This window comes from Piliocolobus tephrosceles, chromosome 7 (genome assembly GCF_002776525.5).
Source record: "Piliocolobus tephrosceles isolate RC106 chromosome 7, ASM277652v3, whole genome shotgun sequence".
Taxonomy (NCBI): domain Eukaryota; kingdom Metazoa; phylum Chordata; class Mammalia; order Primates; family Cercopithecidae; genus Piliocolobus; species Piliocolobus tephrosceles.
The window spans coordinates 94911862-94936140 of record NC_045440.1 but is presented as its reverse complement, the minus strand read 5'-3'; the positions used below and the strand labels follow the sequence as shown (position 1 = coordinate 94936140).

Below are 24279 nucleotides of genomic sequence, written 5' to 3'. Positions count from 1 at the left end.
CCTTCCTGGGCCCAGACTTTGCTGAACTGGACAGGAACAGAGAGCTGTGTCCTTTGTCCCCATCACAGGCTCATTCTGGGGGCTGCTGCCTTCCTGCTTGGCCTACGAGGCTTTTATCTCAACTGGACAGTTCTGTCATCCCCTGAGACTGGGAGTGGGTCCTGTGAGTCAGAAACTCCAGCTTGCTCTGCCCACCTCCACTTCAGGGGGAGAAGCCCAAACTGAACCGTGGACCATGTGTAGCAATCACGAGGTCGACGAGGGCCAGGCCCTGCAGACAGTGGGTGCTTATCACTATGAACAACCTCTTTTTTCACACTTAGCTGGCTTACATGATTTTCTCTTACATCTTTGAACAAATTTCAATTGCTTTTTCTATCTCAAATGACCCTGAGTCTTCACACACAGTTCCCACCCTTCCACGTGAAAAATCGTGCCACAGCACTTAGGAACTAGAGAGTGAGTTGTGATGGTGTGTGTTGGTGCATGCATGGGGGAAAGGAGGTTCTGGAAGGTGGGGATGTTCTCCAGAACCTCCTCTCCCATGGACTCCCTCAAGGACCAGGCCTTTCTGGTCTTTGTATTTCCTGACCAGCCCACTGTGGGCACTGCATGTCAAAGAGATGAGAAGCAAAGATGAATATGACGCAGTTCTTCCTGTCACGGAGCTTAGGGTCAGTGAAGATCTAAAATACATCAACAATTGTATCTATTAGGTGCTATGAGACTGCAGAGGATGTGCAGCTTGTCAGTCTGAGGATTGAATGTGGGGAACAGGAAGTCGACACGGAGAAGACAGCACTGAGCCCACTCCTGAAGAGGGGGAGTACTCTTGGGTAGCCCTGTTAAATTCTGCCTCATGTGAAACCAAAACTGGTTTCTTGATGTTCATTCCTGGTTCCATCTGGCAGGTCCTCAGCAGATCATCTGTCATCTCTGTTTCCCTCTCCCACACTCCATGAGTTTAAAATCTTTGATTTGGGGCCTTGAGTTTTGAGGCCCTTGGAAAATCATTTCCCATAATAAATGGAAATCTCTATGCAAGCATTTCCCAAGCTGTCACCTGAGAACTGTCTTGGGAGAATCAATACATTTCTGTTGAATAACTGTATCCCACAGTTAAATAAATTTGAGGAATTCCATGTTCCAGTTCCTCTTCTAAGACATATTAGCGCAGTGCAAGCTCTGATAAGTCCTGCAAAAAAAAGACACTTTCATGGCTCCGTACTCATTCCGAGAAGGTTTTTGCTGACACTCGATTGCGAACCACTGCTATGAAAGTTTGCCTTGTTTTTAAATGACAAATAAAAATTGTAAAGGAGGACAACATGTTTTGAAATATGCATACATTGTAGAATGACTAATTAGAGCTAATTAGCATCTGCATTACCTCACATACTTATCATTCTTTATGATGAAAACACTTAAGATCTACACTCAGTGATTTTAAAGTATACACTATGTTGTTGTTAACTATAGTACCACGTTGTACAATAGATCTTTTAAACTTGTTCCTTCTTGCTGAAATTTTGCATATTTTTACCAGCACCTCCCTAAACTCCTCATGCCCCAGCTCCTGGTAACCACTATTCTGCTCTCTAAGTTCAACGCCTTTAGATTCCACATACAAGTGAGAACATGTGTTGTCTTTCCATGCCTGGCTTATTTCACTTACCGTAATATCCTCTAGGTTCATCCGTGTTATCACAAATGATGGAACTTCCTTCCTTTTTAAAGCTGAACAGTATTTCATTGTGTGTATATATATATGTGTGTGTGTGTGTATATATATTTTGTTTATCCATTTGTTTGTTGTTCGACACTTAGACTGATTCCATATCTTGGCTATTGTGAATGATGCTGCGGTGAACATAGGAGTGCAGATATCTCTTTGAATACTGACCTTATATACCCAGTAGTGGGATTTCTGGATCATATGGTCGTTCTATTTTTAATTGTTTGAGGTTCCTCCATACTGTTTTCCACAATGGCTATTGTAATTTACATTCTTATCAACCATGCACAGGGTTCCCTTTTCTCCACATCCTCATCAATGTTTGTTTTTTGTCTTTTTGATAAGTCATTCTAACAGGTGTGAGGTGATATCTCATTGGGGTTTTAATTTGCATTTCTCTGATGATTAGTAATGAGCATTTTTTCATATACCTGTTGGCTATTTGTATGTCTTCTTTTGAGAAATTACTATTCAGGTCCTTTGCCTATGTTTTAAACAGGTTGTTTTCTTGCTACTGAGTTGTTTGAATTCCTTATAAATTTTTTATATTAATCCTTTTTCAAATGTATATTCGCAAATATTTTCTCCTGATCTGTAAGTTGCCGCTTCACTGTTTCCTTTGCTATGTGGACGCATCTTACTTTGATGCAATCCCATTTGTCTACTTTTGCTTTTGTAGTCTGTGCTTTTGGGGTCACACCTAAAAGATCACTGCTAGGCTGGGCATGGTGGCTCATGCCTATAATCCCAGCATTTTGGGAGGCTGGGGTGGGGGGGTCACTTGAGGTCAGGAATTTGAGACCAGCCTGGCCAACATGGCAGAACCCCCATCTCTACTAAAAATAAAAGGGTGAGTTTCCTCTATCTCGTGAGATGGTTTGCCCTTCTGTCATAGGATAGCACAGCACAAAGTCCTCAATAGATGCTGGTGCCATGTTCTTGGGCTTTCTAGCCTCTAGAACTGAGAGTCAGATAAACTTCTATTCCAGCCAGGCATGGTGGCTCATACCTGTAATCCTAGCACCTTGGGAGGCCAAGGCGGGCAGATCACTTGAGGTAAGGAATTTGAGACCAGCCTGGCCAACATGGTGAAACCTTGTCTCTATTAAAAATACAAAAATTAGCCGGGCGTGGTGGTGGGTGCCTGTAATCCCAGCCACTTGGGAGACTGAGGCAGGAGAATCACTTGAACAAACCCAGGAGGTGGAGCTTGCAGTGAGCCAAGATCGCACCACTGCACTAAAGGCTGGGTGACAGAGCATGAGGCTCCATCTCAAAAATAAAAAATAATTAAAAAAAATCATTGCCAAGACCAATGTCAGTTTTCTTCTATGTTTTCTTCTAGTGGTGCTACAGGTTTTAGGTCTTCTGTTTTGTCTATAATCTATTTTGAACTGATTTTCATACATGGTATAAGATAGTCTAATTTCATTCTTCTGCATGTGGATATCCAGTTTTCCCAATATCATATATTGAATATGTGAGAGTTTAAGAAGCATAGGGAATGAATCTAATCACCCCAAAATTATTTTTCTCTCTTTCTCCTACACAGCCTCTTGATTTTGAAACAGCAGCCGTTTCCAACATTGTGTTCAAAGCAGAAAATCCTGAGCCTCTAGTGTTTGGTGTGACGTACAATGCAAGTTCTTTTGCCAAGTTCACGCTTTTTGTGACAGATGTGAATGAAGCACCTGAATTTTCCCAATACGTATTCCAAGCGAAAGTCAGTGAGGATGTAGCTATAGGCACTAAACTGGGCAACGTGACTGCCAAGGATCCAGAAGGTCTGGACATAAGGTAAAGGGCAACAGTGCTGGGCAGGCCTGGCTGCGTGGTCACCAAAGTCAGTGGGGAGGAGGAGGAGGAGCTGGCCTGCAATGACTCCAGGGCTGACCCTCATAGCACACCCAGCAGTGATGAACTTGGCCTTGGTTTAGGAAGGTGTCAACACCCTGGGGGCATTCCGAGGGATGGCGGTTCATCAATAAGCATCTAGTCTCAGACAAGTGGGAAGCAGTGTGAGGTTCCATTCCAGCCCATGAGCTTCAGGTCCCAGCTGAGAGCTGGATGGTTCAGGTGAGGTTTACCTCTGAGAGAGACAAGATGAACCAGGCCCTGTGTCTGAGCCAGTTATCTGGGCTGGGTTTAAGAAACGGTTCCAGCCTTAAAAGTGTATTGGAGTTCTAGACAGAGAGACCAAAGCCCAACTGGATAGACCATGCCAACTTACAGGGCTGAGGGAATCTTCTGGATGTAGGATACATAGGTTCCTTGGCTCCAAAGAGCACCCCTGGAGAAGCTGGTGCTCTGGCTGAGGTGGCTAAACAAAATGTATAAACATTTCCATCTTAGCAGTTCCTTTTTTTCAGTTCAATAAGACCCACACGGATTTCCTTAAAAAGTGCAATGATGATTAATTTGCTTAAGAAATTTGTTTGTATATATCTGTATAATATCTATGAAATCTTTAAGATCATGTAGTTAAGACTTGAACTCAGATCTTTCGCTGCTGTTGTACATTACACCTCCTGTCTATGGCAGAATAAATATTTCAGCATGAATTAAATCATGCATGTGGCTATGAATAACAGACAATTCCTTAACTTTCTCTAAACATCTGGAGGGAGTCTTGCCTCCCATTGAGCTGTCCTTCAGGCACTTGGATTCACTTCTAAGACCTTTATCTGATCATTGAGAAGCAAGGTTACCACCTACAGTTTTATTCTAACTACTTCTGTAGTTTTATAGAGAAGAAAGAACAGTAGGGGATATACTCTACGGTTTAGTGTAGATACTACTGAGTCAAAAATTATGAGGAGACACAATATGTTTTTAATCTTTATACCATTTATTTCACAAAAGTTCCTACCTTCTTCACGAAAATGCTATAAAAATCATTGGTCAAAGATGAGAATAAAAAGTTTATCAGTGGGAAAAATAAAGGCACCTAAGAAAATTACCGTGATGAAACAAGGAAAGGATACATATACAATTAAGTTGAGGTCAGGAAGAGGAGGTTAGCAAGGGAGACTGAGAAGAGGTGTTCTGTAAGGTACAGTTCCAGAAGACAAAAGAAGAAAGTGTTTCAGGAGTAAGGAATAATCAATAGTTCAGACATGAGTAATAAGTCTGTTAAGAATTAAGGATGACTCCAGTGTTGGTCTGAGTAATTTAATTCTCCAGCTCCGCAAACTTAAAATCAATTAGCACCCAGTGGATCTGAATCCAATCCTTCAGCAAATATTAGAGATTCTTCTATTGACATATATTCAGACTCCACCTGCTTCTCCCTGCTTCCAGCCTACTCAAAGGCACCACTGTGTCTGTTCTGGATTCATCCTTACCCCTGCCATCCCCTGAATCTACTCACTGAATTGCAGTCAGTGACCTTTTAAAAAAGTAAATCAGATCATCTGACTCCTCTTTCAAAATGCTCCAAAGCATTCCATCTCTTTCAGGATGAAGTCCGAAGTATAAAGGGTTTCATATTCATTGCCCATACTTATAACCTAACACAGTGTTTGGCATATGGAATATACTTAAAAAAATACATTGTGGGAAATTAACACATAATTTTTAATCATTCTCTTATTCTTTGACATGTAGGTTGCTTCCAGTATTTCTGATTATAGAAAATGTTTTAAATAGATGTATGCATGTAATTCTTTTTAAACTTTGATTAGATTGGTTTTTTTTAGGTAGGATTTCCAGGAGTGGAATTATTTGCTCTAAAGACATGGACATCCTCATGACTATGATGTATTGCTTTTTAAAGGGCTGTACCATTGGTTTTCCTGTGGTTCTAGTCTTGTTTCTCTCAACTTCCACACACCTACCAATGAGCTCTGTTGAAAACACAAATATGGCCAGGTCACCTTCTTGCTTAAATCATTGGCTGGCTGCCCCTTGCTTCTTATAATCTGGCTCTTCAAATCTCTGTGGCTTCTGCTTCCCATGTATACCCCAGCGCTGCTGAAATGCCTGACTCCACACTCACCATGCTGTTCCTTGGCCCTTGGCGCTTTAGCTCACACTCTTCCTTCTGCTTGAAGCGTCCTCTTCTTGCCTCTGACATCTTCAGAAAGACTTTGCTGATTCCTGTAAACTTGTCTTGGATTCCATAGGGCCCCCTCTGTTGTGTTAACCACATTTTATTGGAATTATCTGTTCATCTGTCTGTCTCTTTCACTTGCCTATGAGCCCCTTTTTGTGACCTCCTCCCTTGGCCCACTGCCTGATCTTCCTCAGCACTCAATATATGTTTGTTGGATGAGGAATTCACTGCGTTACCAGGGTCTATGAGTATCCACCCATCTTGCCCAACGTTTCCACCACTGGGTGTTCAGATTTTCTAGATGGGTAGTTTGCTAAGATGTTTTAAAAGATACTTCTGGGTTACTTTAATTTAAATTCTTTGATTGCCAGAAAAGTTTAGCTACTTACCCCAGAAGTTTTGAACTATACCCTTCCTAACGCAAGCACAAACACCACGTTGTAAGGATGAACAAATCCTTTTGAAGACAGATGAAATGCAAATAAAGCATTAATAATATGAGATAATAGATCCTTTAAATATGTTGTAAATAATATACAAATGCTGAGATTATCATTATCAACATTATTTGTATATTATTTACAACATATTTAAAGGATGCACAAACATTTAGTTGATGCACGAACTAGCTTCACATTTTCATGCAAAGTAATGCAGGCTTTCTTTTGCTCTTTTCATTTGATGAAGCTATTCACTGAGAGGAGACACAAGAGGCTGGCTTAAAATTGACCACGTGACTGGTGAGATCTTTAGTGTGGCTCCATTGGATAGAGAAGCTGGAAGTCCATATCGGGTACAAGTGGTGGCCACTGAAGTAGGTAAGCAAAAAAAAAAAAAAAAAAAAAAAAAAAAAATAGATTAGATTATCAGAAGATATTTGGGGTTGAAATGGGAGGGAGGATAAGAAAACTGACAGAGCCAAAGCACCAGAATATCACAATGTTAAAGTGGAAGGATGAGAAGGGTACAAAAGTATAAGGGAGTGCTCATATCTTCCTTTTTTTTTTTTTTTTTTTTTTTGAGATGGAATCCCGCTCTGTCACCCAGGCTGGAGTGCAGTAGTGGAATCTCCACTCATTGCAACCTCCGCCTCCTGGGTTCAAGCAATTCTCCTGCCTCAGCCTTCTGAGTAGCTGGGGTTACATGCACCTGCCACCACGCCTGGCTAATTTTTGTATTTTTAGAAGAGACAGGGTTTCACTATGTTGGCCAGCCTGGTCTCAAACTTCTGACCTCAGGTGATCTGCCTGCCTCCGCCTCCCAAAATTCTGGGATTACAGGCGTGAGCCACCATGCTGGGCCCCTTCGTGGTTTTGTTAAAGGTGAAAAACACCTGTGCCCCCAGCAGGGCTGCTGCTCACTCTGTGGTTTCCTATAGGGGCTACAGCCTCTTCTAGAGGGTTCTGTGTCCCTGGCTGAACTACCTCCCTTCTTCCAATGTGATTGTGGGTTTCTCCCAGGAGCTCTGAGTGGAGTCAAACCACTTACCTGTTCACCTAGACCACCACTTGCTCCTTCAACCTTAAATTGTAACTCTCATCCTTTTTGAAGCAGAAAATGTTTTATGAAATATTCTCCACTTTGATATGTGTCAGAATCCCCGGGGAATTTGTTGAATATGGACACTAGGAGTCCACCCCTGCAGATTCTGATTCCATAGGTTTGGGTGAACCAGGGTATCTGTGTTTTGACGAAATCAGGTGAACTTTTGAAAGGAAAGACTATTATACAGAAAAGCCCAGGATGTTTGAGCCATTTCTGTATAATCTTTGCATCCTATTTATTTCAGTTGTGGTGATATATATTGCTTGCTGGCTCCAAATGTGGAGTTCCAGAGAACTTTTTAAAATAAAAATAAACTCATAGGAATAGTATGTTTACCCAATAATAAGCCTGGCCACTAACACAGAGTTTCTTTGCATTTTAATGGAATTTTCAGACATACGAGTAGGAAATCTGTTGATCCAATGTTGATCAGGCTCTAATTAGCTAGTAAATGTATCTGTCAGGTTTACCAAAAAAGAGAATTAAACAAATTACTCAATAAATGTTTTTAGACCCCCCCACCCCCACCCACCACAGCCCTGAAAAAAAAAAAAACCTTTCAAAATGTGAGGCCCAGGGCTGAGAGCTAAATGGAGAACAGACAGGAATCATAAAAATGGCCCCTGCATGCGGAAAGATTAAGAAAAACAAAATTACTTCAGTCAAGGCAAACCAAAAAGGGTAGAATGCAGAACCGTGTGCCAGCTTAGGAAGGGTGTGTGTGAGCAGACAGGCCCTGTTTCTGTCTCTTGCTTGAGTGAAGCACATTCCACTATCGCATTGTATACATTTAACTCTTGATTTAAAAGCTCCCAGTGAAGCAGCAGGCAGGTTCTGGCTGAGCCTTTATGCTGTGCACACCCCTTTCTCATAGCATGGGGATCAGAACTTCACTCTGGATGTGTCCCAAGAGTTTCTCACATTCTAGAAGTTTCAGAAATCAAAACCAGGGTCCAAAACCCTGTTCTGTTTTTAGTTTTTGGCACTGACATGATATAAATAGATACAATGACTTCAAGAACACAGCGGCCTTTTCTCCTTTGGTTAAGTGTAGTCATGGACATAGACGATGTTGAGACTAAAAGCAAGAAACCAGGGTTTACTGGAAATGAAGCAGGAGCAAGAAAACATTACTGGAATCAAACAAGGTCAGAGTCAGAAGTTGTAGAAACAATGTCTGTGATTGGTGTCGGGGAGGACACCATAACAGTCAGTGTTTATGTTGCATTGACAGCCCCATACTGAGCACTTAGTGTAATAACTTACTCCTCATGCAACACTATAAGGTAGGTGCTATTCTTGACCACATATTATGAACAAGGAAACCAAAGCACTGAGAAATTAAGTAACTGCCCAAGATTACATAGCTACCAACCAGTTATGCTGCAGATCCAAGTTTTTCACTCCTGTCATATACTACATAATGTCTGTGGAGACTTTTACTATTTTCCAGAACATTCACTCATATTCGGGATTCTCGCAAAGCTACACAACTGAAGAAAATAAGCTTAGAAAACTCAACTAACATGCCTAAGGCCTGGTGAGGAGCAAGTGAAGGTGTGAATGCTGGAGTTAGACCTCTTGGATTGAAAACCTCTCTGCCTTGGGCAAGTTACACAACTTATGAGCTCAGTTTTCAGAATTATTGTGAAGTAATATATGTAAAATATTAGCACACAGATCTTAGTTATTATGATGATGGTCAATAAGACTTTTTTACCAGTAACAAAACTAGGTCTTTGATTCTAAAAGCTCGTCTTCTTTCTAGCATCTCAGTGTACCTAACTGCTTGAATTTTAAAGAAAGGGAAACCCTTCTATTTAAGAGGAAAATGAGTGAGCTGATCCCATGTTTCAATCATTCAACTCCTTAGGGAGGTCTTCCTTGAGCTCTGTGTCACAGTTCCACCTGATCCTTACGGATGTGAATGACAACCCTCCCAGGCTGGCCAAGGACTACACGGACTTGTTCTTCTGCCATCCCCTCAGTGCACCTGGAAGTCTCATTTTCGAGGCTACTGATGATGATCAGCACTCATTTCGGGGTCCCCACTTTACATTTTCCCTCGCCAGTGAAAGCCTACAGAACGACTGGCAGGTTTCCAAAATCAATGGTGAGTTGTCGGAAATACATGGGAAAAAACACAGATGGATGATGAAAGTAGGTTTTATTTAACTTGGTGGGTTTAGCAGTACTCAGCGCAGAGCTTTCTCTCATGCTCCAGGAAGGAAGTTCATGCTCTGGAAGCTTGCACTGGGAAGGACTCCAGAGGGGACAAAGCCCCAGGCTTTCAAGGGAGGAAAGGTTATGACCACACAGCATTCCCTTGGTGTAGATGAACAGTTGGATGACCTAAGCATCATTTGCAAAATTTTCAATGACAGATGGAAAGCAGATTTTATAGAAATTTTTAAAAACTTTGAGATTGAATATTATATATATATATATATTCAAAGTATACAAATTATACAATTTTATGAGAATTGATTGTGTGTAAATACCACTGACGCCATCAACACATTCAAGACAATGAACATTTCTACCACCCCCGGAAGATATTTCATGCCCTGTTATAATCTCTGCTTCCCACCCATCCCCTCTCCCCAGGCAACCATCAATGTGCTTTCCATTACTATAGTTTTCATTTTCAATAAGTTTATCTGAATAGAATAGTATGTATACCTTTTTTGGTCTGGTTTCTTTCATCTCATTTTGAGATGTATCTGTGTTGTTACATGTATCAATACCTCATTCCTTTTTATTGAGGGGTAGTGATCCATTGAATGACTATACCCGTTCACCAGTGGATTGTAACTCCAACTTTTGCTATTACAAAGCTGCTGTGAGGATTTGTGAACAAATATTTTGTGTAGGGACATACGTTTGCAGTTTTCTTGGTTAAATACTGAGGAGTAGAATGGCTGGGTCATATGGGAGGTATATGATTAAGTTGTAGAGCTCCATGTCTCTCCCTTTCCTTGCGCCTCCCTGTTGCCTGAGACACAATATTGAAATTAGGCCAATTAATAACCTTAGAATGGCATATAAGTGTTCAGGTGAAAGGAAGAGTCACACGTCTGTCACTTTAAATCAAAAGCTAGACATGATTTAGCTTAGTGAGAAAGTTATGTTCATAGCCAAGATTGGCAAAAACTAGGCCTCTTGCATGAAATGCTTAGCCAAGTTGTGAATGCAAAAGAAAAGTTATTGAAGGAAATTAAAAGTGAACCTACAGTGAACACACAAATAATAATAATAATAATAATAATAAAAAAAGCAAAATAGCCTTATTGCCAGTAAGGCAGAAAGTTTGAGTAGTCTGGATAGAAGATTAAAACAGCAACAATATTCCCTTAAACCAAAATCTAACCCAGAGCAAGGCCTTAACTCCTCACTTCTGTAAAGACTGAGAGAGGTGAGGAAACTGCAAAATAAACGTTTGAAGCTAGCAGAGGTTGATTTATGATGTTTAAGGAAAGAAGCTATTTCCATAACAAAGTGCAAAGTGATGCAGCAAATTGAAGTGGAAGCAAGTAATCCAGAAGATCTGAGATCATTAATGAAACTGGCTACACTAAACAAGCTTTTCAATGTTGATGAAACAGCCTTCTTTTGGAAGACAATGCCATCTTTATCTTGGACATCCATAGCTAGAGAAGTAAATGCCTGGCTTCAAAGCCTCAAAGGACAGGCTGGCTTTTATTAGGACTAATGCAACTGGTGACTTTAAGTTAAAGCCAACGCTAATTTAGCATTCCTAAAATACCAGGGCCCTTAAGAATTATGCTAAATCTACTTTGTCTGCGCTCTATCAATGGAACAACAAAGCCCAGATGACAGCACATCTGTTTACAGCATAGTTCACTGAATATTTTAAGCCCGGTGTTGAGACCTACTCTCCCCCAAAAAGGATTCCTCTCAACACATGACTACTCATTGACAATGCACCTGGTTACTCAAGAGCTCTGGTGGAGATGTACAAGGAAATGAATGTTGTTTTCATGCCTGCTAACACATCCATTCTGCAGGCCCCAGATCAAGGAGTAATTCTGATTTTCAAATTATTTAAGATATACATTTCATAAGGTTATAGCTCCTATTAGATAGTAATTCCTCTGATGGATCTGGGCAAAGTAAATTGAAAGCCTTCTGAAAAGATTCACCAGTCTAGATGTCATCAAGAACATTTGATTCTTGAGGACATCTTAAAAAAGGTGATTCATGGGAGGAGGTTGAAATATACACATTAGTAGGAGTTTGGAAGAAATTGATTCCAACCCTCATGGATGACTTTGAGGGGTTCAAGACTTCAGCGGAGGAGTCGCTGAAAATGTGGTGAAAAAAACAATGGAGCTAGAATTAGAAGCAGAACCTTGATGATGTGACTGAATTGCTGCAATCTCATGATCAAACTGGAATGAATGACAGTTGCTTCTTACAACTGAACAATGTGGGTTTCGTTTGCTTGTTTGAACAATGGAATCTGCTTCTGGTGAAGATGCCATGCACATTGTTGAAATAACAAGCAAGGATTTAGAATATTCCATAAACATAGTTGATAAAACAGTGGCAGTGTTTGAGAAGATTTACTCCAATTTTTGAGAGATGTTCTCTTGTGGGTAAAATGCCATCAGCCAGCATCACATGCTACAGAGAACTCTCTCATGAAAGGAAGTCAATAAGCGCAACAAACTTCATTGTTGTCTTATTTTCAGAAATTGCCACAGCCACCCCAGCCTTTAGCAACCACCAACATTGAGACAGGAAATGATTAGCAGCAAAAAGATTGACTCATTGAAGGGTCAGATAATCATTAGCATTTTTTGGCAACAAAGGACTTTTAAATTAAGGTCTGGACATTAGGGTTTTTTCTTTTGTGTTTTTTGTTTTCTTTAGTATGATGCTATTAACAGTCCAGAGTATAGTATAAGCTGTTATTTCAGTAGAAAAACAAAAAATTTGTGTGACTTGCTTCACTGAGCTATTTGCTTTATTGCAGTGATCTGGAACCAAACCCATAATATCGCTGAGATATGCTTGCATAGGGGGTGTGGTAAAGATCAAAGTTTATTGTTTTTAACATAGCTATCTAACTGTTCTAACACCATTTGTTTAAAACATCCTTTTTACATTGGATTATCTTAACAACTTTGGCAAAAATCAAGTGACCACCTATACATAAATCTAGTTCTGGATTTTTTTGTTTCATCAATCTGTTTCTATTTTTATACCAATAAAACATTGTCTTGATTACTGTAGCTGTATAAGGCTTGAAATCAGGTAGATTAATTTTTCTGACTGTTCTTTTTCAAAATTCCTTCATTCTCTCTTGTTCATTTCTATATAAATTTTAGAAGGTAGCCTGTTCCTTCCTGTTGAGATTGGAGGAGAACTAACATATTAACAAAACTAAGTCTTCCAATTCATGAACGTGGTATATGTCTCCATTTATTTAGCTCTTTAATTTCTTTCAGCAATGTGTTTGTTTTCAGTGTATAGTTCTTGCAAAATTTTCCCTAAGCGTTTCAGATTTTTGATATTTTAAATATTTCTAGATATAGGAATATAATGATTTCTGTATACTGATCTGTATTCTACAGACTTGCTGACCTTATTTTTTTAGATTTCATAGATTTTCTACACAGACAATCATGTTGTCTGTGAATACTGACTTCTTCCTTTTCAATCTGTATGCCTTTTGTTTATTACTGGCTGAAACCTTCAGTGAAATGTCAAATAGAGGTAGTAAGAGCAGAAATACTTGACTTGTTCATGATCTTAGGAAGAAAGCATTTAGCCTTTCACCATTAAGTAGACGTTAGTTGTAGGGTTTATTTTTGTAGGTGATCTTTATTAGGTTGAGGACTTTGACTTTTATTCCTATTTGGAGGTGGGTTTTTTTTTTCTAAATTGGAAATGGATATTAAATTGTTCAAGTGCTTTTGCTCCATGTATTGACTATGTGGCTGATTTGATTTTTTGGGCCTATTAATTGATGAATTACATCAACTTTTGAATCTAAAATCACCTTCCTGGGATAACGTCTACTCAGTGATGAAATATTACCATGTTTATGTATTGTTGGATTTGCTAAAACTTAATTTTTGCATCTATATTCATGAGGGATGTTGGTCTCTCTCTATATTTTGCCTTGTAGAATGAGGAAGCATTCTACCTGTTTATCTTCAATTATCTGGTCAAGTTTGCATAAAAGTGGTATTTCTTCTTAAAGCTTGAAAGAATTTGCCAGTAAAGCTATCTGGGCCTGGTGTATTTTTAAGAAGTTTTAACTACAAATTCAATTTTATTTTATAGATATAGAAAAATTCAATTTATATATTTCTTTTTGGTTGAGCTTGTTAGCTTGTACCTTTCAAATAATTCATCTATTTCATTAATCTAATTTATTGATATAGTTCATGATATTAATATCTGTAGAATACATAGTGATATCACCTCATTCTGATATTGGCAAATTATCTTTTTTCCTGATAATCTGGCTAGAAGTTTATTTTATTGATATTTTCAAAGAACCAGCTTTTGGTTTCATTTTTTTCCTGCTTTTGTTTTATATTTCACTGGCCAGATCTTTATTGTTTCCTGTATTCTTCTTACATTGTGTTTTTGTTCTTGTTCTGTTTTCATTAAGGTGGAAGCCGATGCCATTACTTTGAGATCTTTTTGTTAAATAGACAGGGCCTCAGTCACCCAGGCTGCCTTGCAGTGGTGTGATCATGGCTTGCTGCAGCCTTGAACTCATGGGCTCAGACGAGCTTCCTGCTTCAGCCTCCCGTGTAGCTGGGACTACAAGTATGAGCCACCACACTTGGCTAATTTTTTATTTTTAAATTTTTTGTAGAGATGGGGGTCACGGTATGTTGCTCAGGCTTGTCTCAAACTCCTGGGTTCAAGTGAGCCTCCCACCTCAGTCTCCCAAAATGCGGGGATTACAGGAGTGAATCACCATGCCTGGCCCACAAAATTTGATACATTGTGTTTTCCCTTTAGATTTCTTTTGTCATCATGTGTTATTTAGAAGTGTGTTATTTAGTTTCCAAATATTGTGGGAATATTTCCTATACCTTTCTAACTTCTAATTTAATTACATCATAACCAGAAAACATGATTAGAATAATTTTAAATTTAGACATTTTTTTCTTTTAGTACTTCAAAGGTATTTCACCACTTTTTTTTTTTTTTGAGATAGTCTTACTCTGTTGCCCAGGCTGGAGTGCAGTGGCACAATCTCAGCCTCCCAGGTTCAAGCGATTCTCATGACTCAGTCTCCCTAGTAGCTGGGATTACAGGTTCACAGAGACAGGGTTTTTCCGTGTTGGCCAGACTGGTCTCAAACTCCTGGCCTCAAGTAATCCGCCTGCCCAGGCCTCCCAAAGTGCTGGGATTATAGGCGTGAGCCACCGGGGGTGCCCTGCCCACTATGGTTCTTCCTTGTTCCATTGAATGTTTGTATTCTTTTTTCTCTGGGTGTTTTTAAGATATTCTCTTATTAGTTTTGAGTAATTTGATGCTTATATTGCCTTGGTGGTGTTTTATTCATTTTTCTTGTTCCTGAAGTTTGATGATCATCTTGGATCTGAGGATTTGGAGTTTTCATCAAACATGGAAAAAATATTAGCCATTGTCTTATCAAAAATGTTTTTCTCTCCACTGTCTATCTTTCTTGGCTTTCAGGAATTTGATTACACATGTATTAGGCCACTTGAAGTTGTCTCAAAGCTTCCTTTTTTTCTATTTCTTTTTGGATAGCTTTATTTCTATATCTTCAAGTTTACTGTCTTTTTCTGCTACATTCAATGGCTATACTATAGCCATTAATCCAACCTAGTCTATTTTTATATCAAACTTTGTAGTTTTCTTCTATAAATTAACTCGGGTTTTTAAAATGTTCTGTATCTATCTACACTTCTTAGTCTTGTAGCTTCTTGAACATATAGAATATAATAACCGTTTCATTCATGTCTTTTCCCACAATTTATGTAATATGTATAATTTCTGGATAGGTTCTGAAACTGGATCCTTTCCTTACTCCTTATACGAAAATTAATTCAAGGTGGATTAAAGACTTAAATGTTAGACCTAAAACCATAAAATCCCTAGAAAAAAACCTAGGCAATACCATTCAGAACATTAAAATACCAAAAGCAATTGCAACAAAAGCCAAAATTGACAAATGGGATGTAATTAAAGAGCTTCTGCACAGCAAAAGAAACTACCATCAGAGTGAACAGGCAACATACAGAATGGAAAAACATTTTTGCAGTCTACCGTTCTGACAAAAGGCTAATATCCAGAATCTACAAAGAACTCAAACTAATTTACAAGAAAAAAATAACCCCATCAAAAAGTTGGCCAAAGGATATGAACAGACACTTCTCAAAAGACGTTTATGCAGCCAGCAGACACATGAACATGATCATCACTGGTCATCAGAGAAATGCAAATCAAAACCACAATGAGATACCATCTCGTGCCAGTTAGAATGGCAATCATTAAAAAGTCAGGAAATAACAGATGCAGGAGAGGATGTGGAGAAATAGGAATGCTTATACACTGTTGGTGGGAGTGTAAATTAGTTCAAGCATTGTGGAAGACAGTGTGGCGATTCCTCAAGGATCTAGAACCAGAAATACCATTTGACCCAGCCATCCCATTACTGGGTATATACCCAAAGTATTATAAACCATGCTACTATAAAGACACATGCACACGTATGTTTTCTGCAGCACTATTCACAATAGCAAAGACTTGGAACCAACCCAAATGCCCCATCAATGATAGACTGGATTAAGAAAATATGGTATATATACATCATGGAATACTTTGCAGCCATAAAAAAGGATGATCATGTCCTTTGCAGGGACATGGATGAAGCTGGAAACCATCATTCTGAGCAAACTATCACAAGGACTGAAAACCAAACACTGCATGTTCTCACTCATAGGTGGGAATTGAACAATGAGAACACTTGGTCAAAGGGTGGGGAACATCACATACGGGGGCCGGGGGGGGGGGGGGGAGCGGGGGGAGGGACAGTATTAGGAGAAATACCTAATGTAAATGACGAGTTGATGAGTACAGTAAATCAACATGACACGTGTATACCTATGTATCAAACCTGCACGCTGTGCACATGTACCCTGGAACTTAAAGTATTTAAACACACACACACACACAGGGTCAAACCTAAAAGATGACCCATGATTTAAAAAAAAATGGCTCTGAACTATAGTGCTGAAGTGCTATCTAGAGTTCCTAAGCACAGGAAGGCTGTGATGTGTGCCTTACAGAGAAAAATTGTGGTTTGGGTCACAGATTAAAAGTAATGTCCAGAACTGCAATTATTTTCCACCAACCTAAACATGTGTGTTTGATAAGCTTTGTTCAGGAAGTTTTAGTGCTGTTAGATGTGAGTTAAATGTTAGAATGAACAATATATGTTAAATAAGATATCTCTAAACAGAAACACACAACCAACCAAGGTTGTATATTGATCAGTTAGGGAAAATGTGACTAGAAGCTCACAGGAAACTAACCCTGCCTTTCCTCTAGGAGCAATGGTTCAGCATTCATTAATTCAGTGTTTGGGGCAACTTTATAGAATATAAGTGCTACAAATGATAATTGACTGTATTTAGTATAAATTTCTACAGAGAAATCATGAATTATGAACTTAAAGGATGCTTTAACTCTTTCTTACCTTATGGGAAGATACATGTGGAATGATGTGGATGATACTTTGGGCAGTTTAACTCATATCCAGCCATGTTCCAGTCAACCTTAGTATGTGATGATACAAAATGAGCTTTATTCCTGCTAATCCGGGGTCTGAAGTTGTATTTTCACGTGTTTTTGTTTTTGTGTTTTTTTCCTGTCCTGGCAGGTACTCATGCCCGACTGTCTACCAGGCACACAGACTTTGAGGAGAGGGAATATGTTGTCTTGATCCACGTCAATGATGGGGGTCGGCCACCCTTGGAAAGCATTGTTTCTTTACCAGGTAGATATTCTGCTATAGGCAACTCAGGCTAGTATCTGTCACCATGGGCCGTTTGAAGAGATTTTTGTCTTTGATATGGGATTCTGCAGCTATTCACTTGAGAATTTATCCTACCAAATACTGTCCTGTTTTTCAGTTACATTCTGCAGTTGTGGGGAAGGAAGTTGTTTCCGGCCGGCAGGTCACCAGCCTGGGATACCCACTGTGGGCATGGCAGTTGGTATACTGCTGACCACTCTTCTGGTCATTGGTGAGTGTAATTTCTTAATTCAAAGAGTCATATCCTGGGCCTCAGAAATGTGAGCTTATCTCAGGGCCTGTCTTCCTGGATTGGTCTGGTGGCTGCTCAAATGGCAACCCAGGCAGTAGCCCAGAAGGTAGATCACCAGCAAATTACATCAGACTTTCTTGGAGTTACAGCTTTAGTACCACCCTCTGTCTCTATTGCCTTATTAATTTAGAAATATAAGGGGATTTATGGTCATCAATTGTTATATATTATGCCTAGTTACAAAGCTTTTGTGATAAAGAGGGAAGAAATGCAGTAGCGGTACCATGTGTCAGGCACTGTGTTGATGTGGGGGAAACAGGGACATACACAGATCCTACACCAGAGTTTATGGTCTCACCTGCCATTATTGTTACAGGCAGAAGTTAGCCTTCCAGTGGTGATGCTGAGATACCTGAAATGTATAGTGCAGAACTTCCCTATGCATAGAAACCTGATTCTTTATTACCCAGAATAACCCATTGCATCATGACCACAGCCTCTGCCATAGCCCCTGGCTTGGCTAGACAGTAGAATCCCCTGATCTAGCTGTTTTTTTCTTTTTTGCAAACAACTCAGTGCCTATTCCAAGTGGTTCCTTACCCAAAATGCTTGAGAGCATAAGTGTTTCAGATTTTAGATTTTTTCCAGATTTTTGAACATTTGCAAATACATGATGAGATATCTTGGGGATGGGACCCAAGTCTCAACACAAAATTCACATGATTCATAAACATTTTATACACATAGTCTGAAGGTATTTCATATAATATTTTACATAATACTGTGTATGAAACCAAGTTTTGCCTGCAACCTGTCACATGAGGTCAGGTGTATTTTCTGCTTGTGGCATCAAGTTGGTCCCCCAAAAGTTTCAGATTAGAGATTTTCAAATTAGGGATACTCAACCTATATATAGTAATTGCCCTCTTTCAACTGTTGTCCCCACCACAAGTTAAGCATTAGAAATAGATACTTCATTATTTCATGGGTACCTGAGTGAAGGGGTTTATGGTTTCATATCCTTTTTCTTTTAAAAGAAGGACTAGGATTATTCTAAATATTATTGACTGTTCTCTCAGCATCTGATCTTTTCTCCCATGATTGAATGTGTCACACTGGACTCTGATTCATGCATCTAAAGGGGGTCTCACTTCTTTATACCCTTCAGTCCAGACTCCCTATGGCATGGGAGGTCCTTCACATCATGGCCACTGCCCATCCTAATGTGCGCATGGTGATCATCATTCCTCCCTGAGAACCACCATCTGCTGCACACTTTTCATGGTAATTGCACTGGCTTTTTGAGGTCCCACTCACTTACATAAGGTCCCTTCTGCCTCTGTGCCTTTTCTTATTCTATTTGCCCTCCCACCTTGAAAGGGTTTTTGAATTTACACATCAGATAGCAATTTTCTTAACATATCAACTTAATTCCATAATCTTACCACAAGTTAAAGACTGCTTGAGTTTGGAAACATACAGAAATAGAATAGGATTTTACAGTTTCATTCCCTTATTCTCTTCAAGATAGGGTTGCAATTCTAAGTTTCCGAGCATCCAGTCTTTTCTGCCATGATTCCTCCTATAAACTTACTAGCAGGTTAATTTCCTTAAAACAACTCCCTTCTTCATAGTGGACTCTGTTTGACAGTACACAGTCAGTGCTGAGCTGCACAGCGTAATTTTGATGTATCAGGTAAAAGAAACCAAGAAGGCTGAGTAGTCTACCCAGGGTCCCACAACAACATAGGCCGGATCCAAGAGGAAGGTACCCAAAGAAATGCGATAGTTGGTATGGACACGATGAAAATCAGCTTCAGACAGGTGAGCAGGTCAGAGAACAGCTTTCTGGTTGTGCTAATTGGATTGTTTTCTCTAGCAAAGGGGAAGAATAGAATCAATATTAAGTATATATAAAGTTCAGGAACTTTGTCAGGTGCTTATACACTCCATAGTGTGGGACATTAGGTCCTATGTTCTTAGGGCAAGATCCAGCAAGTGCCAAGTCAGCTATGATTTGGAACTTGATACATACAACAGGATAAATGATAAGCTCATTTCTCTACAAAGGCCAATGACTAGAGTCCTTTATTCACTAGGACAGTGCAACTTTGTTGAACCACATACAAAAATGAAGTTGAGTCATTTTTTTCCTACCACGATACTACTTTATAACAGAATGTGACAGTACATTTTAAAAGATCCCATTTATTTGACCCTGGGTTTTTTCCTTTAGGTATAATTTTAGCAGTTGTGTTTATCCGCATGAAGAAGGATAAAGGCAAAGATAATGTTGAAAGTGCTCAAGCATATGAAGTCAAACCTCTGAGAAGCTGAATTTGAAAAGGAATGTTTGAATTTATATAGCAAATGCTATTTCAATAATGACCATCTCATCCTGTTTTTCATCTAACATATGCATTATGATTTTTTAAACAGATGTTCCCTCTTGTCCTTTAATATTTCTTTTTTGAGATGGAGTCTTGCTCTGTCACCCAGACTGGAGTATAGTGGTACGATCCTGGCTCACTGCAACCTCCGCCTCCTGGGTTCAAGTGATTCTCCTGCCTCAGCTTCCTGACTAGCTGGGATTAGAGGCACCTGCCACCACTCCCAGCTAATTTTTGTATTTTTAGTAGAGATGGGGTTTCACCATCTTGGCCAGGCTGGTCTTGAACTCCTGACCTCAAGTGATCTGCCTGCCTTGGTCTCCCAATACAGGCGTGAACCACTGTACTCGCCTACTTAGATATTTTATGTGCTACATAGACATTAGAGATATTTTTCATTTTCCCATGACATTTTTTCCTCTCTGCAAATGGCTTCGCTACTTGTGTTTTTCCCTTTTGGGGCAAGACAGACTCATTAAATATTCTGTACAATTTTTCTTTGTCAAGGAGATATATCAGTTGTCTCCCATAGAACTTCCTGGATTCCTTTTGTGTTTTTTTCTGATTCCATCCTGTGTCCCCTTCATCCTTGTCTCCTTTGGTATTTCACTGAATTTCAAACATTTGTCAGAGAAGAAAAAAGTGAAGACTCAGGAAAAAGAAATAAATAAAAGAACAGCCTTTTCCCTTAGTATGAGCAGAAACACTTCTGTGTCATTAACTGTCTTTAACCAATGTGACATGTTGCTCTTTGGTTGAAATTCTTCAACTTGGAAATGACACAGACCCACAGAAGGTGTTCAAACACAACCTACTCTGCAAACCTTGGTGCAGGAACCAGTCAGCTGGCCAGGTTTCCTCACTACCTGCCATGCATACATGCTGCGCATGTTTTCTTTATTTGTATGTTAATAAAGTTTTGGTTTTTATATATTTAACATGTGGAAGAAAACAAGCCATGAAAAGAGTGGTGACAAATCAAGAATAAACGTTGGTTATGGTCAGTTTTGTTTGTTGATCCGCTGCTTCCTGTTTTCTTTTTATTTGTGGAGGGGAAGGACAGAATAACAATTGCTACTTTTTGTGTATAAAAATTGCCTCCCCAGCAGCCCCAGTCAGGGGCTTATAGATAAAACTCCCATCTCCCTGGACAGAGCACCTGGGGGAAGGGGCAGCTGTGGGCGCAGCTTCAGCAGACTTAAACACTCCTGTCTGCTGGCTCTGAAGAGCGCAGCTAATCCTGATAAGGAAGATTCTCCCAGGACAGCACTCAAGCTCTGCTAAGGGACAGACTGCCTCCTCAAGTGGGTCCCTGACCCCCCATGCCTCCAGCCTGGGAGACACCTCATGCAGGAGAGCTCTGGCTGGCATCAGGCTAGTGCCCCTCTGGGACAAAGCTTCCAGAGAAAGGAGCTGCAGCAATCTCTGCTGTTCTGCAGCCTATGCTGATGGTACCCAGGCAAACAGGGTCTAGAGTGGACCTCCAGGGAAGTCCAGAAGACAGGCCTGACTGTTAGAAGAAAACCTAACAAATAGAAAGCAATAACATCAACAAAAAGGAGCCCCCCACAAAAACCCCATCCAAAGGTCATCAGCCTCAAAGACCAAAGGTAGCTAAATCTATGAAGATGATGAAAAACCAGCGCAAAAATGCTAAAAATTCCAAAAACCAGGATGCCTCTTCTCCGCCAAATGATCACAACTTCTCTTCGGCAAGGGAACAAAACTGGATGGAGAATGAGTTTGACAAATTGAAAGACGTCAGCTTCAGAAGGTGGGTAATAACAACCTCCTGTGACCTAAAGGAGCATGTTCTAACCCAGCGCAGGGAAGCTAAGAACCTTAATACAAGGTTACAGAAACTGCTAATAGAATAACCAGTTTAGAGAAGAACATAAACGACCTGATGCAGTTGAAAAACCCAGCACGAAAACTTCATGAAGCATACACAAGTATCAATAGCCGAATCAATCAAGTGGAATAAAGGGTATCAGAGATTGATGATCAACTTACTGAAATAAGGCGAAAAGAGACAAGATTACAGAAAAATGAATGAAAAGGAGCAAAGCCTCCAAGACATAGGGGATGGTGTGAAAAGACTAAACCCTAAACCTACCATTGATTGGTGTACCTAAAAGTGACAGGGAGAATGGAACCAAGTTGGAAAACACTTCAGGATATCACAGAGAACTTCCCCAACCTAGCAAGACCTATCCTAAAGACAACATTCAAATTCAGGAACACTACTAAGATACTACTCAAGAGCAATCTCAAGACACATAATCGTCAGATTCTCCAAGGTTGAAATGAAGGAAAAAATGTTAAGGGCAGCCAGGGAGAAAGTTCAGGTTACCTACAAAGGGAAGCCCATCAGACTAACAGTGGATCTCTCTGCAGAAACCCTACAAGCTAGAAGAAAGTGGGGCCAATATTCAACATTCTTAAATAATTTTCATTGCAGAATTTCATATCCAGCCAAACTAAGCTTCATAACCGAAGGAGAAATAAAATCCCTTCCAGACAAGCAAATGCTGAGCGATTTTGTCAACACCAGGCTTGTCTTACAAGAGCTCCTGAAAGAAGCACTAAATATGGGAAGGAAAAACTGACACCAGCCACTGCAAAAACACACCAAAATATAAAGACCAATGACACTATGAAGAAACTGCATCAACTAATGTGCAAAATAACCAGCTAGCATCATGGTGACAGGATTAAATTCACACATAATAATATTAAGCGTAAATGTAAATGGGTTAAATGCTCCATTAAAAGACACAGCATGGCAAATTGGATAGAGTCAAGACCCATCAGTGTGCTGTATTCAGGAGACCCATCTCACATGCAAAGACACAAATAGGCTCAAAAGAAAAAAAAAAAGGATAGAGGAAAATTTACCAAGCAAATGGAAAGAAAAAATTAAAAAAAAACAGGGGTTACAATCCTAGTCTCTGATAAAACAGACTTTAACAAAGATCAAAAAAGACAAAAAAGGGCATTACATAATGGTAAAGGGATCAATGCAACGACAAGAGCTAACTATCCTAAACATACGTACACCCAATACGGGAGCACCAGATTCATAAAATAAGTTCTTAGAGACCTACAAAGAGACAGTGGGAGACTTTAACACCCCACTGTTAATATTAGATCAATGAGACAGAAAATTAACCAGGATATTCAAGACTTGAACTCAGCTCTGGAACAAGCAGACCTAATAACTACAGATAACTCTCCACCCCAAATCAACAGAATATACATTCTTCTCAGCACCACATAGCACTTATTCTAAAATTGACCACAAAATTGGGAGTAAAACACTCTTCAGCAAATGCAAAAGAATGGAAATCATAGCAGTCTGTCTGCCCACAGTGCGATCAAATTAGAACTCAGGATTAAGAAACTCGCTCAAAACCGCACAACTACATGGAAACTGAACAAGCTGCTCCTGAATGACTACTGGGTAAATAACGAAATGAAGGCAGAAATAAAGATGTTCTTTGAAACCAATGAGAACAAAGACACAACATACCAGAATCTATGGGACACATTTAAAGCAGTGTGTAGAGGGAACTTTACAGCACTAAATGCCCACATGAGAAAGCAGGAAAGATCTAAAACTGATACCCTAACATCACGATTAAAAGAACTAGAGAAGCAAGAGCAAACACATTCAAAAGCTAGCAGAAGGCAAGAAATAAATAAGATCAGAGTAGAACTGAAGGAGACAGAGACATGAAAAACCTTTCAAAAAAATCAGTGAACCCAGGAGCTGGTTTTTTGTTTTTTTTTTTTTAACAGATTAACAAAATAGATAGACCACTAGCCAGACTAATAAAGAAGAAGAATCAAATAGACACAATAAAAAATGAGAAAGGGTACATCACCACTGATCCCACAGAAATACAAACTACCATCAGAGAATACTATAAACATTTCTTCACAAATAAACTAGAAAATCTAGAAGAAATAGATAAATTCCTGGACACATACACCCTCCCATGACTAAAGCAGGAAGAAGTTGAATCCCTGAATAGACCAATAACAGGCTCTGAAATTGAGGCAGTAATTAATAGCTTACCAACCAAAAAAAGCCCAGGATCAGACAGATTCACAGCCGAATTCTACCCGAAGTACAGAGAGGAGCTGGTACCATTCCTTCTGAAACTATTCCAAATAAGAGAAAAAGAAGGACTCTTCCCTAACTCATTTTATGAGGCCAGCATCATCCTGATACCAAAACCTGGCAGAGACAACAAAAGAAAA

General features: G+C 39.6%; 1 protein-coding gene across 2 annotated transcripts in view; it reads left to right on the top strand.

The window, feature by feature from the left end:
• The window catches only part of CDH17 (cadherin 17), a 90262-nt gene extending 69231 nt beyond the window's left edge, over nt 1-21031 (top strand). For both annotated transcript variants that reach the window (XM_023222866.2, XM_023222865.2), the window contains exons 13-18: nt 3288-3532; nt 6477-6607; nt 9208-9447; nt 17236-17352; nt 17489-17602; nt 19860-21031. In XM_023222866.2, coding sequence (XP_023078634.1) covers nt 3288-3532; nt 6477-6607; nt 9208-9447; nt 17236-17352; nt 17489-17602; nt 19860-19960 — 948 coding nt within the window. In that variant the 3' untranslated portion in view covers nt 19961-21031. The remainder of the gene's footprint in view (nt 1-3287; nt 3533-6476; nt 6608-9207; nt 9448-17235; nt 17353-17488; nt 17603-19859) is intronic.
• The last annotated feature ends 3248 nt before the right edge of the window (nt 21032-24279 follow it).